Below are 22,570 nucleotides of genomic sequence, written 5' to 3' on the forward strand. Positions count from 1 at the left end.
CCACTACACAATAACCCGCGACGCGTTCTTAAGGGGGCGAGCGAGATGAGTAACACCTCCACTTTGGCTTTCCACTCACATCTCAATCAGTCATGTCGGCAAAAGGTAGCTGTAGCGGATGCGCAAACCGAGCTAACATGCCCAGTCGAGTGCCCGATCTGCAATCGCAGCGTGCCAGAGGCAAATATCAACCTCCATCTGGACCTCCAGTGTCCAGGTGCACCGGGCCTCTCGTCGCCGCCGGCGTCGGCCGCGCCGGGACCGAGCGCGCAGAAGCGCCTGTCTACGTCACAGGACGACAGTGAAGTCGAGGTGCTGGACCAGACACCTGTGCCGCGGAAGAACACGCGATCGCGGCCTCTGGCAGCGGCAAACCCGTCTGCTGGCCCGTCGTCCACTGCGCCGGAGCGCGAGCCAGCCGTCAAGCGCGAGGCGAACGAGTACCTCAGTGGCTCTGGAGCTGAGAAGCGACGCCGGGTGAATGCTCTTGTGGCAAATCAGCCGTACGTGTGATGCAGTTGACGGAGGGACATGGCCCAAAGATATCTCACTGACGACCTTCAGACTAGCAGAACGCTCGCGGCCTTCCTCTCTCGACACATACATCGGCCAGGAAGATATCGTGGGGCCAGGGAGCCTGTTGAGGTCACGCATAGAGAGGGGAGAGGGCGTGGGGAGCTGCATTCTCTGGGGGCCGCCAGGGAGCGGCAAGACGTGAGCTTTGATTTCGAGCGGCGCAAGCTCACACCTCCAGAACCCTCGCACGTCTGATTGCCAAGACTGCAAACGCCGACTTCAAAGAGCTGTCTGCAACCAGCGCAGGGACCTCGGATGTGCGCCAGATCTTTGAACAAGCGAAGAACGGGCTGTTGTTGACTGGACGGTAGGTGGCGGCGGCGCGCGTGCCGCCTCTTGGCGTCGCTGACTGGACTAATAGCAAAACCATTATGATGGTCGACGAGATTCATAGGTTCAACAGGCCGTAAGTATAACCTTGGCACTTGGCCGAGTGCTAATGCTTCTCTCAGGCAGCAAGACCTGTTCCTCCCTTATGTGGAGAACGGCTGGGTTCAGCTCATTGGCGCGACCACCGAGAACCCCAGTTTCAAGGTGAACGGAGCCCTGCTCTCGCGATGCCAGTGAGTGTATCCGGTCGAGACATCACTGACGCCCAGGGTGTTTGTCCTCTCCGCCCACCCGCCTGAACACCTGGAGGCGATCTTGAGGAACGCGCTCAGGTCGCTCCCACCTCCAGTCCCAAGGCTGCCGCCACAACTGCTCCCCTTCCTCGCAGATGTCGCAGACGGAGACGCACGCCAGGCGCTGAACGGACTAGAGCTCGCACTGAAAGTGTGCGAGACGCCAGAGTTCAGGCAGACGACGCTGGACGAGGTGGTGAAGTCGGAGCCTTCAGTCAGCGGGAAGGTGAAGAGCGAGCCTCCGTCAAGTGGCGACGCCGATGATGATGACGACGCGGCATTGCGCGATCGATTAGACGAGCAACTCAAGCGAGACGAGCAGCTCATGGAGGCTGTACGCCGTGGCTTGAGGAAAGGCTACGACAGGACCGGCGAGGAGCGGTACGACATGATCTCGGCGCTGCACAAGTGTCTCCGTTCGAGCGACGGGTCTGCCAGCATGTACTGGCTTGCAAGGAGTAAGTGCGACGTTTGTTCAGGCTGACGCCTAGTGATCACAGGTGGCGAGGACCCGCTGTACATTTGTCGCCGGCTAGTCGTCATGGGTGAGTCGGTGCGGATAGCCTTGAGGCTAAGTGCTGACCCGTCGTAGCGAGCGAGGACATCGGGCTCGCTGATCCTCATGCGCTGCCGCTCGCCATGGCGTAAGTTCTCTTCCTCCTCCCAAGACAGTCCAACTGACCATCCTTAGCACGTACCAGGCCTGCCAGGTCATCGGACTTCCAGAATGCCGGATCAACTTGGCGGTGGGTGCACTGGTAGCCTCTCTCTAACCCACTCAGCACTGTGTAGCATACTTGGCCGAAGCACCCAAGAGCACCCGCTCGTATGAAGCCTACAAGCGTGCGGAGAGCCTCGCAACGAATCCACCACTCCCGCCCGTTCCCCTCCAGGTCCGCAATGCGCCAACGCGACTGATGAAGAAGCTCGGGTACGGCAAGCACTACTCTTACAACCCCGACTTTGCGCACCCAGTGTGGAACGAGACCCTCCCGCCACCACTCGCCGAACGCTCTTCGATGGACCCCAAGGCGCCAATGAAGCACATCCTGCGCACTCCCGAGAACGAGGTATCCGACAAGGCGTGGGACGAGGAGCGGCTCAAGGAGTGGGAGGAGCGAGCCAACGGCGGGAAGCCGTGGAAGGGTAGGGCTGTGCGGAGAGCGAAGATGATGGCGGGGGAATGGGTGCCGCGCGCTCAGCATCAGAATGCCGAGGAGCAGTACTCGAGGGGCACGGAGCAGCAGCCTGCACGTGAGCAAGGACGCGGATAGCAGTCACTGCCACACAACCCTAACAATGCATAACTCGTAACTATATCTAACACAAGCCCAAGAGCACATGAGATGCAAAATGCGGTTAATGACGCCAGCTGGACGAGTCAGCTCGGTCACTCCAGCAGCACGACAGCTCGACTCACATCTTGACTGTCTTGTCCCGTCCGCCGCTGACGACCTTGTCGGCGACAAAGTCGACGCAGTACACCTCGTCAGTGTGACCAGGGAGATCAGTCTTGATCTTGAAGGTCTTGAGGTCCCAGAGCTTGATAGTCGAGTCCTTGGACGCCGAGACGAGGAGGCGCGAGTCGGCTGACCACGCGAGGCGGTACACTGCCGCGACGTGGCCGCGGAGCGAGGCGACAAACTTGCCCGTCTTGCCCTCCCACAGCTTGACGGCGTTGTCGAAGCCCGCGGACGCGACGAAGCGCCCGTCGGGGCTGAAGGCGACGTGGTTGACCTGCTTCTGGTGGCCTGTGAGGCGGGCGAGCGGCTTCTTGGGCGTCGCGCTAGATGAGAACGACGACGACGCCTGCTCGGGCCACAGGAAGAGCGTGTGGTCGTCCGAGCCGGTGATCATCGTCTCGGGCTGGTTGGCCGTCTGCGCCTTGTACCGTGCGAGCGCGAGGGATTTGGCTGTTGGGTCAGCACAGTCAGGAGCTTTCTACCCACCCTCCTCGTCGTCCTTGGGCACCTTGCCCGTGTGGTCGTACGGTCCGGTGCGGAGGACGAAATCCGTGCTCAGCGCCATCGTGTTGACCCAGTGTGCGTGGTCATTGAGCGTGCGGATGAGCTTGCCCTGCGAGTGTGAGCTGTTGTGCGGAGTAGCTGCCACCACTTACGTCGACGCCAGACCAGACCTTGACGGTACGGTCCGAGGAACCCGTGTAAATGACGTTCTCTCCGCCCCACCGCACGACGTTGACGCTCGCCGCGTGGCCGGTGAGGACAAACTCGAGTTTCCGCGTGCCCGTGTTCCACACGCGCACCGTGCCGTCCTTGCTTGCGCTAGCCAAGCGGGGGTTGTAGTTCTTCCCGTTTACAAGGTGGACGGGCTCGAACGCGAGCGAGGTCACCCACTTGGAGTGGCCAAGTAGAGGCTGGCCGGCCGCCTGCCCCGTCTTGGGGTCCCAAAGACGCACCTGCCCGTCGTGGCCGCCGGTCGCGAGGAACTTCTCGCGCCCGTCCCACTCGACAACGAGCACCCAGCCCTTGTGTCCCGCGAGCGTGTGCTTCGGCGTCTCCGTCTCCATGTCCCAGATGCGCGCCGTCGCGTCGCCCGAGCCCGTGGCAGCGTACCGGCCCGTAGGCGACTGCGAGCAGCAGAGGATGGGCGAGGCGTGTCCGCTCAGCGTGGCGGAGCAGCGGCCGACCGCACGCACGCGGAACACGGCCTGCGGCTCACACCACAGCTCAAACACGTCTTCAGGCGAGAACGACGGCGCGGTCGAGCTCGACGCGGCCGGCCGCAGCGCGTCCGCGAGGATCGAGTCGTGGATCTGTACCCTTGCCGCGGCGTCGGCGGCCTTGGGCACGAGGTGGAAGGCGTACGGCATGGGGTCCTCGTCCTGCGTGTCAGCGGGTCTTGTCTGAAGTATCCACCCACCTCGCCCTTGAGCTTGTTGACGAGCATCTGGAGCGCATCGCGCGCCGTGTCGGCCGGGAGGTTGATGGCCGGGCCGAGATTCAGCCCCGTCTCGGCGTTCTTGAACTGCACGACGATGGACGGGACTGGCGCCTCGGGCGCGGGCTCCGTCTTGGGGATGAGCGACTTGGCATAGTTTGACTTTTGCCTCTTGGGCGGCGGGAGCTGGGTCGCCATGGTTTGTGGTGTTGTGGTGCTGTGGGTGGGTGGTGGTTGGGTTTGTGCGATCTGAACTTTTGCAGTGGAGGTTGTGCACCTCTGAAATCTGCGAGGAGCTGATATCACAGCACGTGGCTTCAGGGTGCAGCCAGGTGAATGGTAAACAAAGCCAAAAGGGATTACAAAAGAAGCCAAAGGCAATTACAAACTATTTCTAATGAATTTTCCTAATGACAACTCCTCACTCCTCCAACCCACCAGTCCATTTTTCCCGTGCCATTCTTTCTTTTTACTCCTGCACCCAACAATCACACCTCCACTTGACAAGTCCACCGGCCAGGCCACAACAACAACAATGGCAGAGGACTACCCGTCGCCCGAGCACGGGGCCGACACCATCGCGGGGCAGATGGACATGTCGAGCGAGCTGGCCAACCAGGCGGCGGCCGAGGCAGCCGTCGCCGCGGCCGTCGGCGCGATCGCGAGCCAGCCCGAGGCGAACGCGCAGGCCGGCCCATCGCACCACCACTCGGCGAGCCCGGACCCGCGTCTCCCGCAGCCGGGGCAGGGCCCGCCCCCGCCGCCAGCGTACCAGCGCCAGCCGCGCGCCGGCGGCTCGTCAGCCCCGACGCCGCTGCCGTTCCAGTTCGGCCCGCCCCACCGCCAGGCGCCAGACTCGCACCTGTCCAACTCGCAGCAGCTGGTTGTGCTGCGCGAGTTCTACGCGCGTAACCCCAACCCGTCGAAGAAGGACCTCGAGATGCTCGCTGAGAAGACGGGCCGGCCGTGGACGAAAATTAGGGAGTACTTCCGCCAGCGACGTAACAAGCTCCGCGGACTGGTCGACCTCGAGGAGATGGAGGAGCCAGGGAGAGCGACTGGGTGGTGAGTGCGACGGGGAAGGGGAAGATGATGGTCCGAGGCAGATGTGGCAGCCGCTGACCTCCCCAGGCTGCAAGTCACGTACCGACCTGGCCCCGCCACATCGACCGTATCCCAGCTTAACCTGTACAACGCGTACAAGACGCGGTTCGACCCGTACGCGTCGGTGTCGCCGCTGCTCGGAGGCCAAGAGCTCATCCAGCTCGCATGTGCCACGTTCCCAGGGTGCGAGATGGCGCGCGACGACGGCGACTACGTCGTGCGCGGGCTGCGGGACAAGGACGGCGTGCTGCCCGACAGCGAGTGGGACCGGGGGCTCGACTCGCTCGTGGAGCCGCTACGCGGGTCGACGTGGCTGCTGAGCAGCTTCCAGCACCCAGCTGACGCGTCCGCGCCAGCGTCCATCGCCCAGACGGAGCTATACACTGCCTATGCGGCGCGCTTCGGCACGCTCCCAGCCGAGGCGGAGGCGAGCGCCGAGCCGGCGCAGCCAGAGGACGAGTTTGAGGCAAGCATGCGCGACGCCAAGCTCGAGGCCGAGATGGACGACATCAACTCGTTCCTGCCGCCCGCGCCGGCGGACAACGACGAGAGCGACGAAGCGGGCGGCACGGGCACGGGCGGCGCGACGCCCGCCGGCGAGGTGCCGCGCGAGAACCGCCTCCTCAACCCCGTCGAGCTGATCAACCTCACGCGCATGGCGTTCCCGAAGTGCGAGCCGGCGGTGGACGACGACGGGCGGTTCGTCATTCGCGGGCTGGAGCGGCGCGAGGGGGAGGAGAAGGGGCGCGGTGTGCGCTCGCTCGACATGTTTCCGTTCGCGCTGGCAGCAGGTGAGTGGTGCTGAAGTTTGATGATGGTACCAGCGCTGACTCGCCAGGCCCCAAGCCCTCCGACCCTACGCACCCCTTCACGTCGGTCATCAAGCGCAAGCTCGCGCTGCTCACCCCCGAGCCGGACACGCCGTCCAAGCGCCGCACGTACGGCGACGGCAGCGTGCTCAACGGTGTCGGGTCAGGCATCGGCGTGAACATTGGCGTTGGTGTGCCCGTCGGCGTGGCGGCGACGGCGGCGGCCGCTGCCGACGAGGACCTCGCCGAGTCGGACCGCGAGCTGCTGGATGGCCTGAGACGGTTCCGCAACTCGAAGCTTGGCAAGGAGGTGCGGGATACGTGTGTGCAGCAGTAGCGCGCCACGAGCACACGCGGAGCGTGTGCGAGTGTGCGTCCTTCGAGCCCGATACCCATCTCCCAGACCCCTGCCACCCTCTCCTAGACCCCCCTATAATCTATGCGTGCATGTATACCTAGCTCCCTCTCGGCCGTGGTCCATAGCCGCTGCTCTGCACATGTCCGTACCTGCCCATCGTGCCGCCGGCGGTCGTGGAGACGGTGGATCCCGTCCCCGACGCGCCCGACGCAGGCCGTCTCGTCCCGGCGGCGCTGGAACCAGCCGCAGACGTGGGCCGCACCGTGCGCGAGGGGATGCCGGAGCTCGTCGCGGCGCCGCGCGCAACACCACCACCGCGCCCGCGCGCGATCCCGCTCCCCCGGCCGACGCCGCGGCCACGGGCAGGCTTCGCCTCTGCGGCACGTCGGGCAGCCTCCTCCGCCTCGGCCTTGGCGGCCGCGGCGCGCGCGCGCTCCTCCTCCGCGAGGCGCGCAGCCTCGGCGGCGCGCTCTGCCTCCTCCAGCCGTGCGCGCTCGGCTTCGACTAACGCGGCCGCGTCCTGCATGTCAGCTATGCCCCCAAACGCGCGACTCACGCCCGTCGCGCCCGTCCACTTGGGGTTCAGGAGCAGCTTTTGCGTGTGGTGTGTCTGGCCTACGAGGCCGACGTACGTGTCCAGCAGGGCGCGCGTCTCCTTCACGCGGGTTGCTAGGCGCTGCGAGGGAGCGTCAGTGGACAGATGGCTGGAAGTCTAGCACGGCGGCGACCCACCTCATTATGCGCCTTCGAGTTCTCGAGCGAGGTGAGGAACCCATCAAACACGCGGTTCATGCCCCGCAGCTCGGCGAGCGACGCGCGCAGGCGGTCGTCGCGCGCGGCGGCAGCAGAGGCGGATAACGGCGCGGCGGGTGCAGCGGGCCTGCTCGAGCTCGAGCTCTCCTCGGCGGCCTCGGCGTCGTCCTCATCGGGGAGCACGCTCTCCTCAGCCTCCTCATCGGCATCGGCATCCGCGTCGCCCCCGCGGTGGAGCACGCCCGACGTACTGGGCGTCGTGGACGCGCTCGCGCCTGGCGCGAACAGCGAGAAGCGCGGCCGTGCGCTCGAGCGCGCGGGCACGACGGGTGTCGGCGCGGCGGAGGACGCCGCGCTCGGTGCAAAGCTCACGCCGCGCGGGGCGGGGCGTATTGGCGACTCATCTGGCTCGCCGTCCGACACGATGCTCAGGTCGGCGAGGACCAGGCTCCCCTCGTCGTCGAAGGGCGCCGCTTTGCACGGGAGGAAGGGCGAGTCCATGGTGTTGTGGTGTGGGTGGTGACGAGAGGCGAGGGCGAAATGTTGTTGTTGTCGTTTGGCGGTGGCGAGGCGCGTGCTGCGGTGTGGGTGGGTGGTGGCGTGCCTGGCGCCTGGGTGGTGGGTGCAACTTTCCGGTGGAGGCGACTGTCGTCTCCTCGGCACCATGCATGCAGCCTCGGCGTGTGTGTGCTTGCTTAGGCCGTTACCCGACGCCGCTGGAGCGCTGGCCTGGCGATGCTTGCTCAGTCACCCAGTCGCCGCTGCGACGAGCCTTATCGAGCCGTGGACGCGCTGACTCACTCGCCTCGCGCCCAGCGCCCAGACTACGCGTCTGCCGAGATGCGGCATGTGTTGTTGTCTCAGATCGGTCGGCGTCATGACGAGGGGCGCGCAAGTACACGGCCACACGGTACATAAGGCGGTCCCCCCTTGCCCATACCCAACTTCATCTCCCAGACCGACACCGCGACAGCTCGACACCTCACGCCCAAGCCGACACCCCCAAGCTCAAGCACAATGACGACCCCCACCGCGCCCATCACCGCCACCCTCAACCCCCCGACCAACCCCTCCCCGGCCTTAATCGCCCAACACCTCCGCGCCAACCTCCTCTCAGTGTTTAATGAGCGCGACCCCGCCGCACGCCGGCTCGCCATCAACACGACGTACGCGCCCAACGTGGTGTGGCATGAGCCTGGCGCCACGTATGTGGGCCACGAGGCCATCTTCACGCGCGCGGGCGAGCTGCTCGCGCAGAACCCGGGCTGGAGCTACGTTCCTGTTGGGCAGCCGTCGTCTGTCGCCAATGCCGGCGTGCTGCGCTTTGCCTTTGGCCCGGCTGGACAGGAGCCCGTCGTGCATGGGACCGATGTTGTGATTGTTCAGGACGGGCTCGTGGTCGCCCTTTGGACTGCTATTGAGGGGCCGGAGGGGCAGCAGGCTTAGGCGCGTTCGCTGGCACTCGCAGAGCTGACAGACAGCCAAGGTGGCCCTCGGCGACCTCTTAGGGAACCACCTCCTCAACACCATCTCACCGCCTGTCCAACCCCTCGCTCGACACCTGTGCAACACCTGTCAAGCTCAGAACTCCGCCACAACACCATCTCACCCCTTGTCCAACCCCTCTACACTTCTGCTCAGTGCCAGGCCACCACCACCCCGCCCCCACCTGTGCCTCACGCCTCGCTGCGCTCGGCGCTCGGTTGTACTCGACAGACTACATCGCTATGTACATGCAATAGTCTGCCATAAAAGCCCAAGGCTACCACTGTGTGGATCGGAACATGAAGGTTATGATACAGGTCTAATGTGCGTGTGAAAGTGACTTGTGTGCGGTGTGCGGTGACAGTGGACAGTGGACAGTGGATGGTGCCGGCAGGCGAGCTCGCTCCGCTCCGCTGGGCTACGCCCAGCTTTGCGTCGCCGCCTACGCCTTCGGCTTCGCCCCCTCCTTCTTCTTCTTGCTCGTCGCTCCCAGCCCTCCAAACTCCTCCCTCGCGACCAGCCACATGGCCGTGACGTTGACAACGTCCTTGAGGTTCTCCTCTGTCAGGGCAACCTCCTCGCGGATGCGCGACGCAATGTCATTGTTGACCGACGGGCCGAGCGCCGCGAGCGAGATCGCCTTGAGCCCGCTTGGGATCTTGAGCACACCAATCACCTTGGGGTGGTGAGGCGCCGGCGTCAGCGTCGCGAGCAGCTGGCGCTGGCCCGTACGCTTGACCCAGACCGAGCACGCCCACGGCGTCTCGCTGTCCTCGGGGTCGGACTCGTACCCGTCGTCAAAGTCGTTGGAGCCAGAGCCAGACGATAGCGCGTCACCGTTCTCAGATGGCAGCGCAGAGTTTATCGTGCTGCCGGGGCGCGGCGTACGTGATCTGCTTGGCGATGGCGAGCCGCGGTGGACATCTGCGGGGCGGGCGTGAATAGCCGAGGGGTCAATGCCGAGCGTGCTGGGCGTCTGCGACTGCCCAACGGTGCTACTGCGCGCGCGGCCAGCTGGCAGGATCAGAGACGTCTTGGAACCACGCGGTGAGCCGCTGGGGCTGTCGAGACGCGCTCCAGGTGGCATGGGCGCAGGCAGGGTTGATAGCCTGCGGGGTCGGGGGCGGAGAGGCCGCCGGGCACTGCTGGCCGAGATCCCTTCCGCAGCCGGGTGAAGCTTCAACGCCGCCGCAGCCGACTCGGTCAAGGGGCTCAGTCGCAGCTTGACCCACTCGAACACGACTTCGTCGGCGCCATCGCCGGGGAGTGCACCAGCGTTCAGGTCCAGGCCTGCGGCCGCAGCGGCGACAATGTGTGCCGCCCACCCCTCCGTGTTCTTCTTGGCCCACTTGCGAACCGTCCAGGTGTAACCCACGGGGCGCGCCGAGCGGAAGAGCGAGACGACGTCGTCATTGTCGATAGCCGGAACGTCGGACACTAGCCCAATGATAGCGCCAGAGCGGTCGAGATACGTCTCCACCTTTTGCCTGGTGACAACACATGGGGCGAGGCCAAACGTCGCAGAGGCAAGCTGGGAGCTTTCACCATTGAAGTGGACAGTGGGCACCTGAGGCGAACTCGGCGCCGACGTATCGCGCGGAAGCGGCGCGGCATCGACAGACAGAAAGGGTGACGACTTGGACGACGAGATGGTGTTGGAGAACACCTTGGATGCCCGGCGGTTCTGCTTCTCATTGACGACGGCGAGCTGGTCCGCAGTGGACTTCTTCTTGAACAGCTTGCCAAAGAACTTCTTTGCCTCGCCGCCTGCTTCCTCACGAGCCGCGACGGTTGGCCGCACATCGGTGCTTGACCGGCGCACGTCCTTGACGTCCACGTCGAGGCGGCTGCCCGCGGGCGTGAGCATGGACATGTTGGAGATCATGGAGGCGGGACGCGGGAGGCGCCCGCTGTTGGTGCTCGAAGCCTCAAAGGACGGCCGTGGTGAGCCGCCGACGTGGCCCACTAGCGGGTACCACACCTCTGAAGGCTCGAGAATGCCAACACCGGCAATGTCGAGTGTGCGCTTGCCAAACTTGGCCACCTTGGAGTCGGTGCCCGCGTCCGTGACCGTTGTCGGCTGCATGACATTGTGCACGGCGAGGTTGTAGAGGGGGATGATGCGCTTGTTGGAGGATCCCGGCAACACGACGGCCGCCGAGCTCTGACTTGTCGCAGACGAATTGGTCGAGTGGTTTGACTTGATCGAACCCGAGCGCTTGAGGCCTGAGCTCTCCCCGACAGTTGGCAATGGAGAGTCCGAGGCATCAGATCCAGTCATGCTTGTTGACGGGACCATGCCCACCGGGTCGATGTCTATCGACGCACGGACAGCTGATGGTGGAAGGTCGCCCGGCGCTGGCGTCACTGACCGCACCGCCTCGGAGCCGCCCCGTGGCCGTGATGGCTTGGCTGGCACAACGAGCTGGACCTGGAGGTTGAGGGGGTTCTTTGCCGACGTTGGTGGAGGCTTGACGAGGACGAATGTCTGGGCAGATGTCAGCTCTAGCCGCACGACCCGCTGGCAGCAGCAGCACCACGCGATAAGTCTAATCGTACCTCAAACTTTCTCCTCCTGCCACGCGTTTCACGCTCGCGGTCGACGCCGGATCCAGCACTCGGCGCGCCCGACACTCGACTGGCCGAGCTCAGGCCTCTGCGCCTTCCGCCAGCCTTTGAGACAGCCCGAGGTGTATCTGAATCAGCGCCTTCGGGGTCGGTGATGATGATGGCCGAGCTGCCCTTGCGTCCAGGACTTGGTCGGCCCCGCAACGATGACGCGTTGGACGAGCCGCTCGAAGGAGCTTCGGTCCGCAAGACGGGTGCTGGTAGCGGGCTGCCAGCGAGGGGACTCGTGACAGCGGGTGCCGAGAGGTCGACGGTTGTGCGGAGAAGGATGGGGTTGGAGCGCGAGTTTGGACCTGGTCCAGCTTCTGCAGTCGGCGAGCTCATTGCAGATTGTTGCTGTCTTGGTGACGGGGGGTTGTTGTCATCGGTGGAGAAAAAGTTGAGAGGGTTTGGGAGGCTTGACAAGATTGGGACGCTTGAGAATAGGCCTGGCATCGTGCAAGTGTGGGACGATGCCGGCGTTGCGTCGTGGCCCGAGGCAAAAGGGGGGAAGCAGGAGCTGCCGGATCAAACGAGACAAGGAGAGAGTGCTCGCGCGCGCGCGACCGGGAGCGAGCGGATCGACAACAGTGCTCGCAAAGGCGCGTGGCGGCGTGTCGTGGCGTCAATCCGGGCACGCAGACGGGTGGGGGCGGCGAGGGGCGGACCGGCGGCCGTTGAAGCGTGGTTGCTGCGAAGAGCCAAAACTCGATCTCGTCGCAAGCACCGTGCGCAATGTCAAGGTGTGCAGGTTACAACCAACAACACGGCAGCAGGTGGGGTGCGTGTACGTGTAGGTGTGTGTGTAGGTGCACAGAGGCGAAAGGGTTTTTGCAGCGTCACGCAGAGGGCGGCGGACAAGGTCGCGTACGACAGCGGTGCGTCGGATTGTATGACGTACAGGCGGCGGCAGCGGCGACCGGGGTGCGGTGATAGGGCTCGGCCCCGAGGTATGTAGGTCGTCGTGCGGCGCGCCGAAGAGGAGGCCAACCGGCGATGCAGTAGCAGTAGCAGCGACGAGTGCCCTAGAGACGAGAGCGGTGCAAATCACCGTCCGTCTATATCAAGAACGAAATCGAGGCGATCACGGACCCGGGCACGACCGGCGGCTGGCGGGCGGAGACGACGCGCGTAGGCTGTGCAGAGTGTAGTGGGTAGTGCAGGCGGCTAGCGCTATGCGAATCGAGAACGGTGTTTGGCTTGTTGTTGTGCAAAGGCTAAAGGCATGAGCGAGAGAGACGTGGTAGACGACGCGTTGTAGCGATGGAGATGGAGGCAGTAGTCGTGCGACAATGCAAAGCAAGCAGCCAGCGCACCCAACAGCCAGCGAGACAAATTCGGGCACAACGGAGTGGAACGTGACACGATCAAAATGTAAACTTAGGAGAGGGGGGGGCGGTAAGACTGAGGGAAGGCAGCAGGTGACAGGGAGGGAGGGAGGGGGAGGAAGGGGACGAGAGGCGGCCGTCAACAGGGTAAACAGCCCGTCGTGCCGCCTCTGACATAACACGACTGCAACGCAGCGACACAAACTTGTTATGCAGCAGCGCACTACAGCCGAGCATGACGACGACAAGACAATTCGGCACAGGAACACTGGACGACAATGCAGACAGACAGCCAGGCAGGGAGGACCCGGCGGCCATCTGCATTATGACAGCCATGCGTCGTTGCCATGACCACCACCACTGTGCACTGTGGCCACCGCCCGCAGTCGAATCGCAGAGCCAAGCAAGGGTAAGCAACAAGGTGTAAACAGCCTCGTAGCTTGCTTGCAGTGTTCCTGAGCGCCGAGCATCTCTCGCGGCCTCAGACTCTCCGTCCCACCCCCATGAGACCCCACGCATAGCAGCAGCTCCACCTTTTCCAACATTTGGTTGGCTGTCCATCTGCCCCCAAAATACTGCCTGCTGCTGCTGCGTGCAGCTGCAACATCCAGTCGGGTTTCAAAGTGACTGGACTGGACACATATTGCAGCCGAGGCACCAGCCAACGGCCAGTGGGCGCGGTGATTCCGAGCCGACCTCGGGCATTCACACCCAGCCAACGGCCAGCGGCCGCCGACGGGACAATGTTGACTTTTGGTCAAACGGGTGTTGCGCTGCTGGCGCTTGTGCATACGGAAGGATGCGGGCGCCGAGAAGGAAGGGGAAGCTGCTACTCACCTCGAGGGCGTGGCGACATGCACAGACGAGCAAGAGGATGCGTGCTGCGCGTGGTATTGGGTGGTGGTGGCCGTCGTGGACGACGTCGATGGTCGATGGCCGTTGGCGTTGGCTCGTACGACCCGAACAACGGCTGGCGGGATGTTACCAGGTCGGGGCTGGGCTGGCGCGATCGATCGGCGGTGGGGTGGGACGATAGTGCGCTGGATCGATTTGGGAACGACGACGTTTCGTTTGTATGCCGCGGCTGTAGGTAGGCAAGGCGGCGAGGCGTTGGCGCGTGCGTGTTAAAGTGCTGCCGAATCAAGGAGCGTGTGCGAGTGGGCGGCAACTAGTGGCCGATGAGCGGGTGGAGGATTGCTGCTGCAGATAGACACGGAGAGGAAGACTGAGCAAGTGCAATGTGGACTGTGGTGCTTGCTTGTCAATGTCAATGCCGATGCCGAGTCTGCCTTGCCTGCCTTGCTTGCCTAGTCGGTCGCAAACGCAAGCGCAGCAGTGACTAGTCTTGTCGCAGTAGGCACCGAGTGGCTTGGCAAGCTGCGGCGGAGATGGGTGGGTGGGTGGGGTCGGTGACGATGATGATGATGATGCCTCTGGTGGTCATGATGATGCTTATGGCGCTGCGTCTGCCTCTTTCACTGCTACTCGTGCTGCTGCCCTGCCCTGCCCTGTGCCCCTGGGCACACGAGCGATGCAACCCGAGGACCCGAGTGATGTCTCAATTACATCGTCCATCGTGTAGAGTGCGTGCTCGTAGCAGTCACTCGTGTTGCATCCACTGACTGACTGACGGCTTAGACAAGGTTTCGTAAATCATGCCTTGCTAGTGAAATGAACGGCCAGGGTCAAGGCAGGTCAGTGGCGTTCCAGGCCCCAGCCCAGTGCAGTCAGTTTGTTGTCGCCTCTCTCCTCGGGACCGAGGGTGACTTGGATGCAAGAAGCAGCACGGGAAACCCGAGTGCAGCAAGTCGAAGCGTCCCCCTCTGCCGTAAAGGGTCGCCTGAAGCCTGTCCTGTTTCGACGCTACAAAGCCAGTGCGCCCCGCCTTTTTTTAACCCACGCAATTGTCAGCACACCCACGTAACACTGCTCCGTGCGAGAGCGACACTTCCATTCCGTCGGAAACGGCGACTCTTTGCACCTGACCACAGTCATCATGCATTGTTGGTGGCAGCCTGCAGCAAAACTCACGGTGACTGGCAGATCTCGCTAAGTGCAGCTAAATTGCACTGCGCTTGCTTGCTTGCCTGCTTGCTTATTCGACAACAGACAGCAGGCGTGCGCAAGCCTGCGTAGCCTCGGACTGGCGCTAAGCACGACCAGACGAGACCAGGCCAGGCCGGAGGGCTCAATCAGCAGTACTCCCGACGCGCAAGTGGCGATCCGAGTGGCGACTGACTGACTGATACAACACACAGCTAGCTAGCCCACTGACACATCGGCCATCACTACTGTGGCATGGCACACGTCGACATACCGTCGGACAGGGTGCCGCCGTCGGAGGTGCGAGGCGCTAGGTGTACACGTGCACACGTGTGGGGGCGACACGTCAGTGGGCCCCGAGGGCGATGCTGGTAGCGTGCATGCATGTGTAGCGTGAGGGAGAGGAAGGGTGCGAACGCGACATCCAGGAGCGAGCGGCCCGGCGCGTCAGACAAACCAGACAAACCGGCCCGTCCGCCTCGTGAACCTAATCGCACGCGCCATGCCAGCATACACGAAGGTCGGTGAACCTGGTTCACAAAGCCACAGTTTCCCCCACATCCCCACACGACCACGACCGACCGACGCGTCTGTCCGTCGACGCGACCGTGACCTACGCCTCAGGCACATCTGTTCGCGCAGACTGCCAAGACGAGACGACGGTGTCGCATTCCTCGGGTGGGCAGGTGGTGCTGCGGCAGGGCTGGGCACGTGAGATGAAGGCAGGGCAGGTGTGGTTAGTTGAGAGAGGGGGAGGGGGCAGACTGTTTGTCCACTGCGAGCGTAGTTCAACGCCTTGTCATCGTCGCAGTGGTGGCGGCGGCAGCCTGCTGCGAACCAAGAAGAAGAGGAGCGCCTTCTCCGCTGGAGTTGAGCTGCTTCATCTGGCTGACGGCACGAACACTGCTGTGCCGCCGTAAGTACCGCACTCCGGCTTCCGCACTCATACCACGAAGACTACAATGGCCAGTGTATGCAGTGGCCACTGCAATTCCCATCGCGCCGCCACACCCCACTAGACTCGACGGCAAGATGCCGATGTGTGGCCCGCAGCCGCAGCCATTGTGAGCCTTGGCGCGGGAGCAAATGGCGGACAATTGCCGGTCCGGGGGGCTACTGAGTGGGTGTAACGCTCGTACGGTGGAGCAAGCTGCGCTTGCGCTCGTGACAAGGGTACATTAAGCGACGAGCAAGAGTAAACAGGCGGACGTGTCAACAACGCCGTGAAGAGCGGCCAGCTTACGAGCGCACACCGTTGAAGCAGCAGTCTCCATGTATGTTTTGTTGTTGCATGGAACATTCGCCATCTCACCACTTGCGCCACTCGCCCATCTCCGGCGAGTCTGCCCGGCCCTGCGCTTTTCTATGGGCCGGGATTGGGTGATGGGTGACGGGAGCAAATCCCCCCCTGGGTGGTCGTATTATCAGATAGTGCAGTCGTGCGTGGGTCGGGTCGAGACGATGGGACGCAGAGTCGAGACTGACTCCTGAGCCAGCGAGTCCTGCATCGCAAACAAGGCAGACCACGTCTTTTCTCGCCGCTCGCGAGCTCTTCCACTTCACTCCTCTTTACTCTACTCCCTCACACCCCACCATGGCATCACCAATACGAACCTCCCTCAGAGAAGACCACGACGAAACCTCGTCGCTCCTCTCCAACGAATGCTCCACGCCCATCCGTAAACCCTCCCCTCCGGGCAACAGGTTGTCGCGACAAGCCGGGGCGGGGCACGCGCTCGACTCGCCCTCTGCGGTCGCGGGCGGGGCACACCTCACGCCGCAGCAGGTCGTGTCGCGCCGTATGAGCCAGGCAAGGCTGCTCCGCAGCCGCTCCCTCGTGACGCTCAACGACCCCGACAGCGACCGGCTGTTGTCTCGCAGCAGGCTGTTTGCGCTGCTCGCCGTGTGCACGCTCAGCATTGGCAGTCATTTGTGAGTCCCCCCGGGTTACTCGCAGCCAGCCCGACGTCGCCCGCTCACACCCCGCAGCACAATGTACCTCCTTGGCCCGCTCAAATCGCGCCTGCACAAGGAACTCGGCACGTCCAACTCGCAGTTCTCCCTCCTCGTCTCGGCGCTCAACCTCAACTCGACGTGGATGCCCCTCGTGGGCGGCATCCTCGTCTCGCGCTTCGGCACAAAGTGGTCCAGCATCGCATGTACCGGCTCGGTGCTGTTCGGTGCGCTCGTCCTCTTCCAGGGCGTGCTGCACTTTTCCATCGTGACCATGGTGAGTAGCGCGGCGTGGCGGCGCGTAGCGGCGTGACATGTTTGGCAGGCAGGCACTAACGCCCGCCGCAGGCCCTCGGCCTCTTCCTCTTCGGGCTGGGCATGACCCCCCTCATGGTGGTACAGGAGACGCTGATTGCGCGCCTGTCGCCCGGCGGCCACCTCGGCCTGTCGCTCGCCCTCGGGCTAGTGAGCGGCAAAACGGCGTCCTTCATCTCGGCGTCCGTGTCCCTCCCGCTCGCCGAGCTCGGCGGCGACAAGGCGCCCTTCCTCGTCGCGCTGCTCCTGTGTGCCGGCTCGTTCATGGCCAACATTGCCCGCCTGGCGTTCGGCTGGGGCGCGGAGAAGACGAGTGACGTCGGACCGCACGCAAAGCGGATCGTCAAGTGGGACGGGCTGAGCAGACTCGGCGATGTGTTCTGGCTCTACATTCTGCTGTAAGCATAGCTTGGTGCAGTGCCATACTCGCACTTGCCCCTTGGTTCCCCGCTAACGCCCCCAGCAACCTCTTCTGCGGTGCGATCTGGCAGCCATTCCTGCACCTCTCGGCCAACCTCGTCCAGGTGCGCTACGGCCTGACAGAGCAGCAGGCGTCGTTCAACGCCTCTGTCCTCCTCGGCGGTGCCATCATCCTGTACCCTATCGTGAGTGCCTGGTTGTCTGCTTCGACCTCCCCACTCACACCCCCAGGTGGGCTGGATCACGGACCACTACGGCCCCAATACCCCGCGCACGACCTTCCTCCTCTTCCTCGGCACGTCGGTCCTCACGTTATTCTGCTACGTGTGGCTCTCGCTCCCCGTGTCCTTTACGCACACCCCATGGCCGGGCATGATCGCCTGGGCACTGGGCCACGGCGCGTCGACGCTCCTCCTCGTCGTGCTCATCCCGCGTATCCTGCCTGCCGAGCTCGTGCCTCTCGGGCTGGGGCTGCACAAGGCGCTCGAGGTCTGCGCGTCGACCCTCTGCCAGACGCTCTCGGGGCTGTGGCTTGACTGGGCAAAGGAGCACCGCGGGGGGCAGGAGAACGCCGCGCACTCCCTGCTCGTCATCTACGCGGCCATCAACGTCGTGCAGTTCGTGCTCGCGTACGCCCTGTGGCGGTTTGAGCGTGCACGCCGCCACGCATGCGGGAGGCGGCATGCCGCCATCGTCGCGAGTGACGAGTACGAGAGACTGCCAATGTATGGTGGCGGCGCCGAGGCCGAGGCGTCGTCGCCTGATTCCGCCCTGGCCGACGATGACGACGAGGAAGACTTTTCCGACGACGGGAGCGACGACTCGGAGCGCAAGGACACGCACGAGGACGACGAGGGACCCCAGTCTGGCCTCGCGCGCAACGACGCCGAAAAGGCGCGCGGCAAGGTCTTCTTCAAGATGGGCCTCGGGCTCATCCTCACCGTATGGGTCGTGTGGATCGCCACGGCGTGGAAGAAGCTCTAGCCGCGAGCGAGCGCCAAGCTCTAGCATATTCATCTTGCATACCAGCTGTAGCAGTACCAATGCATTGTACGTGACGTGATAGCGAGGGGGCGGAGGGAATGAGGCGGCAGCCAGCGTGAGTCTACAGGTAACGGCATAACATGCACTTGTACAACATTCTACATGGTGGCGGCACACCTGCCACACGCCTCGCCTCGCCTCACCTCGCCTCACTTGCTACCACTGCTGCTGCAGCAGTTACACACCGCCCCGCAGTCCTCAGCGCGCAGAAAGGCAAAGTTGGAGGGCATGCTGCGCCCAAACACCTGCTCTGCCGCGACGCCAGCGACGCCCGCGCCCGTGGTGGGGCGCCCGCGCGCCCACTCGGCAGGCAGGGGGAGCGTGCTGCCGTCTGGCTGGTGGGGGAGCACAACAGTCACGCCCGACGCGGCGCCGACCTCGCTCGAGACGACGCGGAGCGTGCGCGCCATGCACGCCCAGAGCTGGTCGCCTCGGGTCACGGCGATACGCTTGCGCTGGTGCTGGTGCTGCCGGCCTGCGGCCTCGACGCCGGGCGCGCACGGCCTGCACTGCGAAAACACCAGCACATAGCCCACGCCCGGGCGGAAGAGCGCCCGCCGGGTATCGGCGCTCGCGTGCGACAGCAACACTTGGGCAGCGTGCACCGTTACCCGCGACAGCCGGTTCCACGCGGGCAGCAGCCAAGTGGAGAGGATGAGCGCCGCGAGGCGGGGCGTTCTCGCACCGGCGGCGGCGCCTTCGGCCCCGTGGGACGCGTGCACCTCGACGCAGAGCGACACGGGGGACGCAAGGCTGCGTACCATGCTCGCTAGGAGCGTGCTCTCCCCCAATGCGTCCCACGCGCCGGCGCGCACCGCGACCGTGTGGGCTGCTCCGCAGAGCGGGAGGAGCGGGTACCCCTTGACGCCGATCCACGCTGCGGCCGCCGGCGCGGTCGGAGGCAAGCTCTCGATCGTGATGCCCCGGACATGTCTCCGTAAGCGCGTGCGGCGGGAGTTATCCCCGCTGCCGGCGCCGCCCTCGAGCGGCCAGGTGAGCGTGTTCACGAGGGCGGGGGTGCGGGCGCTCGTTACACATACGGAGCGGTACAGCTCTGCCACGGCGGGCGTGTACGCCGCGCGCGAGATGCGCATCAGCGCCGTGAGGCCGCGCGTGTCGCCCGCCGCGCCGAGATGGCGCGCGAGCAAGCCGTACACGCGCTTCTCGTCGCGCGCGCTCCCGAGGAGATGCAGCCGGGGTTCTGGGGCTGCATGGCGGAACTTGGGCGGCGTGCACTCGCGCCCGCCGCGCTCGGGCATGGCGGCGCGCCACGCGAGCTGTTTGTGCGAGTAGCGTGCCCGCGCCGGCGGGGACATGGGCGGCGTGGGCTTGGGGAGCGGACTCGGGCTGGGCGGGGAGGACGGGCCGGCGAGGTGGTGGTCGTTGTCGTCGAGCTCGGCGAGCTCGCCCTCCTCCAGCTCGGTGATGGCCGGCAGCGTGCGGCACTTGCGCCGCCGCGGGCTGGGCGGCATGTCGTCGATGTTGTCGGCGGGGGGTGAGTTGTTTTCGTTGCTGTTACTGCTGTTGTTGTTGTTCGCCCCCGCCTCCTCGCCTGTTATCTGGCCGTCCGCGCCCGCGCCCACGCCCAGGCCGAGGTGCGAGGAGGAAGGCGACAAGTGCGGGGGTGGCGGCTTGTGCGCTGCCGAGCTGGGGCAGGAAACGGCGCACGCTCGCTTGCGCTTGCGTGGGGGCTGGGCGTCAATGTCGTCGCTGGAGGCCGAGTCGCTGTCACTGTCGCTGTCGGAGGGGTACAGCGACGCGAGAGAGAGCGGCGAGAGGGGGGCGGGGGCGAGTGGTTCCAGCACGCGGTCGACGTCCATACTGCCGTCGTCGAAGAGCATGCGGGGGACGAGTTTGTCGTCGTGGTAGTCGTCCTCGTCGTCAGAGTCGGGGGATTCGTGCCACCCCATGCGGGAGACGGGGCGCGGCGGTGGCGAGGAGAGCATTTTGGGGCTTGGGGACAGACGTTGCGTGCGTGCGGTGGCGCGGCGGTGGGGGTGCCGTTGTGTGCCTTTGGCTTTGGGAAGGAGGGACAAGGGGAGGATGAGGAAGAGAGAGGATGAGGAAGAGGTAAAAAGGAAGACAGTTCAGTTATTTGTGTTAAAAGGACACCCGCTGCGACGTCGCTGATGAAAGATGACTGTGTCTGTCGTCGTTGTCGTGGCTATCGATAGCAGTGTCAGATCCATCGACATTGATCGGCGACCAAACGTGAAACATCTCGGTGCCACACAGCCACTTGCGTCAATTCAACAGCCCCACAGGCACAGTGGGGTGCTGCGACACGCAACATGCTGCTCGGCTGCACGACTGCACCACGCCGCCCCGCCAATCTGCCATGAACAATGCATGCACCTTCTGACCGCCCCCATCGCCCCACTGCACCCCCTACAACGAATGATCGCCGCCGAACAGGTGGAAACTCCGCGAGTAGCTCGCGCTGGCGATAAACTTGCCGTCGCGCGACACATCCGCGCTCATGACCTTGCCTGCGTCGGTGGCGAGGTTGCGCACGCGGGCCCACTCGTCGGCCGACCAGATGCGCACGTTCGAGTCGAAGCCCGCCGTCACGAGGAATAGGCCCGAACGGGGCAGGTCGGGCTGCTGCTGCGCCTCGCCGCTGTCCCCGTCGACCTCCATCGCGCCGTTGCTCGCAGCCGCTGGCGCCACAGAGTCCAGGCCCTGGAACGGATTCTCCCCCGCCGCATGGTAGAAGCGCAGATCGGACACTGACGACGAGTGCGCCGGGATGACATGCTGCGTGCGGAGCGCGCGCAGGTCCCAGATACGCACAGTGTTGTCGCCTGATCCGGTTGCCACCTGGAACCCGTTGGGCGCAAAGTCGACCGACAGAATCTCCTTGGCGTGTCCGTCGAGCACCATGGCGGTGCGACCCGTTCGCAGATCCCACACACGCCCGATGGCGTCAAAGCCGCCCGAGGCCGCGAGCGCGCCGTCGTCCTGGAACGCGAGCGCCATCACCTCCTTGCTGTGTCCCTCCTGCACGAGGAGCTCAGCCTGCGTCTGGACGTCCCACATGCGCCAGGTACCGTCGAAGCCAGCTGCGCCGACGTACGCGCCACTTGGGTGGAACTCGACGCGTCCGACACGGTTTGTGTGGCCTGATAGCGAGGCGAGCGGCTTCTCCGCATCCAGGGACCACAGCTTGACGTCGCCCTCGCCGCCGCCAGTCGCAAAGTTGGCAGCGGACTCGGAGAGCCCGACCGTCGCCTCTGGGTGCCACGCCGCACCGCTGACCTTGTCCGTGTGCCCGCGGCGCACAGCCACGCTGTTCAGGTTTGGCAGATCCCACACCTTGGTATCGCCGGTCCACGAGGTCGTGAGGAGGAGCTTGGAGTTGGGCGAGAATCGAATCGTCGACAGCGGTCGGTCGTCGCCAAACTGCGAGCCGAGGTTCTGGAACGTCTGCAGCTCCCCAAACACCTCTTTCCGCACGTTGACAATCTTGCTGAGGGGCAAGTTGACCTCGATCCGTTGCCTTGCGATGCGCTTGCCCGCGCGCGACAATGAATACCGTGCAATCTTTCGCCTGGCCTCGAGCAGCGCCTGCGGGCCCTCGGTGTAGAACTCGCCCTCTTCGTCGTCCGAGTCGCCGCTATCGCTGTCGAAGGCGACCAGCGGCCGTCCCTTGTCGCGCTCATAGCTCTCCTGGATCTCCTTCAATCGGTCTCGACGGTCTCCTGGCTGAGATAGCGTCAGCATCGCAGCCTTACCGCTGACACCCCACGCCACTTACCCCTTCACCAAACAGCGTTATTGGCTCGCCAAATGCTCGTAGCCTCTCGCGGACCTTCTTGTCGTCTGTCGGTACGGCCATGCGGCGCATACGGTCGCGCCGCGCGAGCTGCTCGTGCAGCATGGCATTTTGGGCACGCTCACGCTCATCGTCGGAGCCTCCGAGCTCGTACGTGTTGTCGACGGCTGAGGGGGTCAGCGGGGGGCCTGGGAGCTTACCATCATCACTCACCAAGCTCGTCGATATCCATGTTGGATGATGTGATGTAGGTGTTTGCTTGCTTGAGTCGTCTCTGTGCCGAAACCCAACTTGACTTCTTCGATAACATTGACGGTTGGCCACTGTATGTCATTGATGACGGAAGCAAATCCACGTGGCGTGAACAAGTTCCGAGTTGGTTTCTGCTTTTTCTCCAAAGATTACCTTGCATCTTGCAGGGCGGGCGACATCGGCCGGAAAGTGGGACAGCCAGGTTTGGGGGGGGGGGGGGGTGA

At 64.3% G+C, this 22,570-nt stretch overlaps 5 protein-coding genes across 8 annotated transcripts; 4 read left to right on the forward strand and 1 right to left on the reverse strand.

Moving 5' to 3' along the window:
- Nucleotides 1-92: 92 nt before the first annotated feature.
- Nucleotides 93-2,498, forward strand: Wrnip1 (ATPase WRNIP1; the record flags this gene model as incomplete). The annotated part of the gene is made up of 11 exons (XM_062767857.1): nucleotides 93-105; nucleotides 146-503; nucleotides 565-714; nucleotides 755-883; nucleotides 938-982; nucleotides 1,029-1,139; nucleotides 1,176-1,657; nucleotides 1,691-1,744; nucleotides 1,792-1,843; nucleotides 1,891-1,945; nucleotides 1,982-2,498. The coding sequence occupies 11 exons, from the start codon at nucleotides 93-95 to the stop codon at nucleotides 2,471-2,473; spliced, it is 1,941 nt and encodes a 646-aa protein (XP_062623841.1). The 3' UTR covers nucleotides 2,474-2,498.
- Nucleotides 2,491-22,346, reverse strand: PRPF4 (the record flags this gene model as incomplete). Of its 4 annotated transcripts, XM_062767861.1 has the most annotated exons (9): nucleotides 2,491-2,571; nucleotides 2,620-3,112; nucleotides 3,149-3,275; nucleotides 3,319-4,044; nucleotides 4,083-4,317; nucleotides 6,521-6,891; nucleotides 6,928-7,047; nucleotides 7,104-7,572; nucleotides 8,894-8,910. In XM_062767861.1, 9 exons carry the CDS (start codon nucleotides 8,908-8,910, stop codon nucleotides 2,559-2,561), a joined length of 2,571 nt encoding a protein of 856 aa, XP_062623842.1. The 4 variants fall into 4 exon arrangements, with proteins under 4 accessions (XP_062623842.1, XP_062623845.1, XP_062623846.1 ...); XM_062767862.1 differs by lacking the exons at nucleotides 2,491-2,571; nucleotides 2,620-3,112; nucleotides 3,149-3,275; ... (4 more) ...; nucleotides 7,104-7,572; nucleotides 8,894-8,910 and adding exons at nucleotides 13,852-13,921; nucleotides 19,988-20,056; nucleotides 20,712-22,024; nucleotides 22,077-22,261; nucleotides 22,308-22,346; XM_062767863.1 differs by lacking the exons at nucleotides 2,491-2,571; nucleotides 2,620-3,112; nucleotides 3,149-3,275; ... (3 more) ...; nucleotides 6,928-7,047; nucleotides 7,104-7,572 and adding exons at nucleotides 11,169-12,433; nucleotides 13,382-13,933 and having other exon boundaries at nucleotides 8,858-11,097.
- Nucleotides 4,636-6,444, forward strand: LOC62_01G001371 (uncharacterized protein; the record flags this gene model as incomplete). The annotated part of the gene is made up of 3 exons (XM_062767858.1): nucleotides 4,636-5,165; nucleotides 5,232-5,995; nucleotides 6,043-6,444. The coding sequence occupies 3 exons, from the start codon at nucleotides 4,636-4,638 to the stop codon at nucleotides 6,348-6,350; spliced, it is 1,602 nt and encodes a 533-aa protein (XP_062623843.1). The 3' UTR covers nucleotides 6,351-6,444.
- On the forward strand, nucleotides 8,142-8,570 carry LOC62_01G001372 (uncharacterized protein; the record flags this gene model as incomplete). Its single annotated transcript, XM_062767859.1, has 1 exon — nucleotides 8,142-8,570. The coding sequence occupies one exon, from the start codon at nucleotides 8,142-8,144 to the stop codon at nucleotides 8,568-8,570; it is 429 nt and encodes a 142-aa protein (XP_062623844.1).
- On the forward strand, nucleotides 16,068-18,340 carry MFSD1 (Major facilitator superfamily domain-containing protein 1). Its single transcript, XM_062767860.1, has 5 exons — nucleotides 16,068-16,519; nucleotides 16,577-16,817; nucleotides 16,889-17,253; nucleotides 17,319-17,460; nucleotides 17,507-18,340. The coding sequence occupies exons 1-5, from the start codon at nucleotides 16,182-16,184 to the stop codon at nucleotides 18,257-18,259; spliced, it is 1,839 nt and encodes a 612-aa protein (XP_062623848.1). The 5' UTR covers nucleotides 16,068-16,181; the 3' UTR covers nucleotides 18,260-18,340.
- Nucleotides 22,347-22,570: the final 224 nt, after the last annotated feature.

Source organism: Vanrija pseudolonga, chromosome 1 (genome assembly GCF_020906515.1).
Source record: "Vanrija pseudolonga chromosome 1, complete sequence".
NCBI classification, from domain to species: domain Eukaryota; kingdom Fungi; phylum Basidiomycota; class Tremellomycetes; order Trichosporonales; family Trichosporonaceae; genus Vanrija; species Vanrija pseudolonga.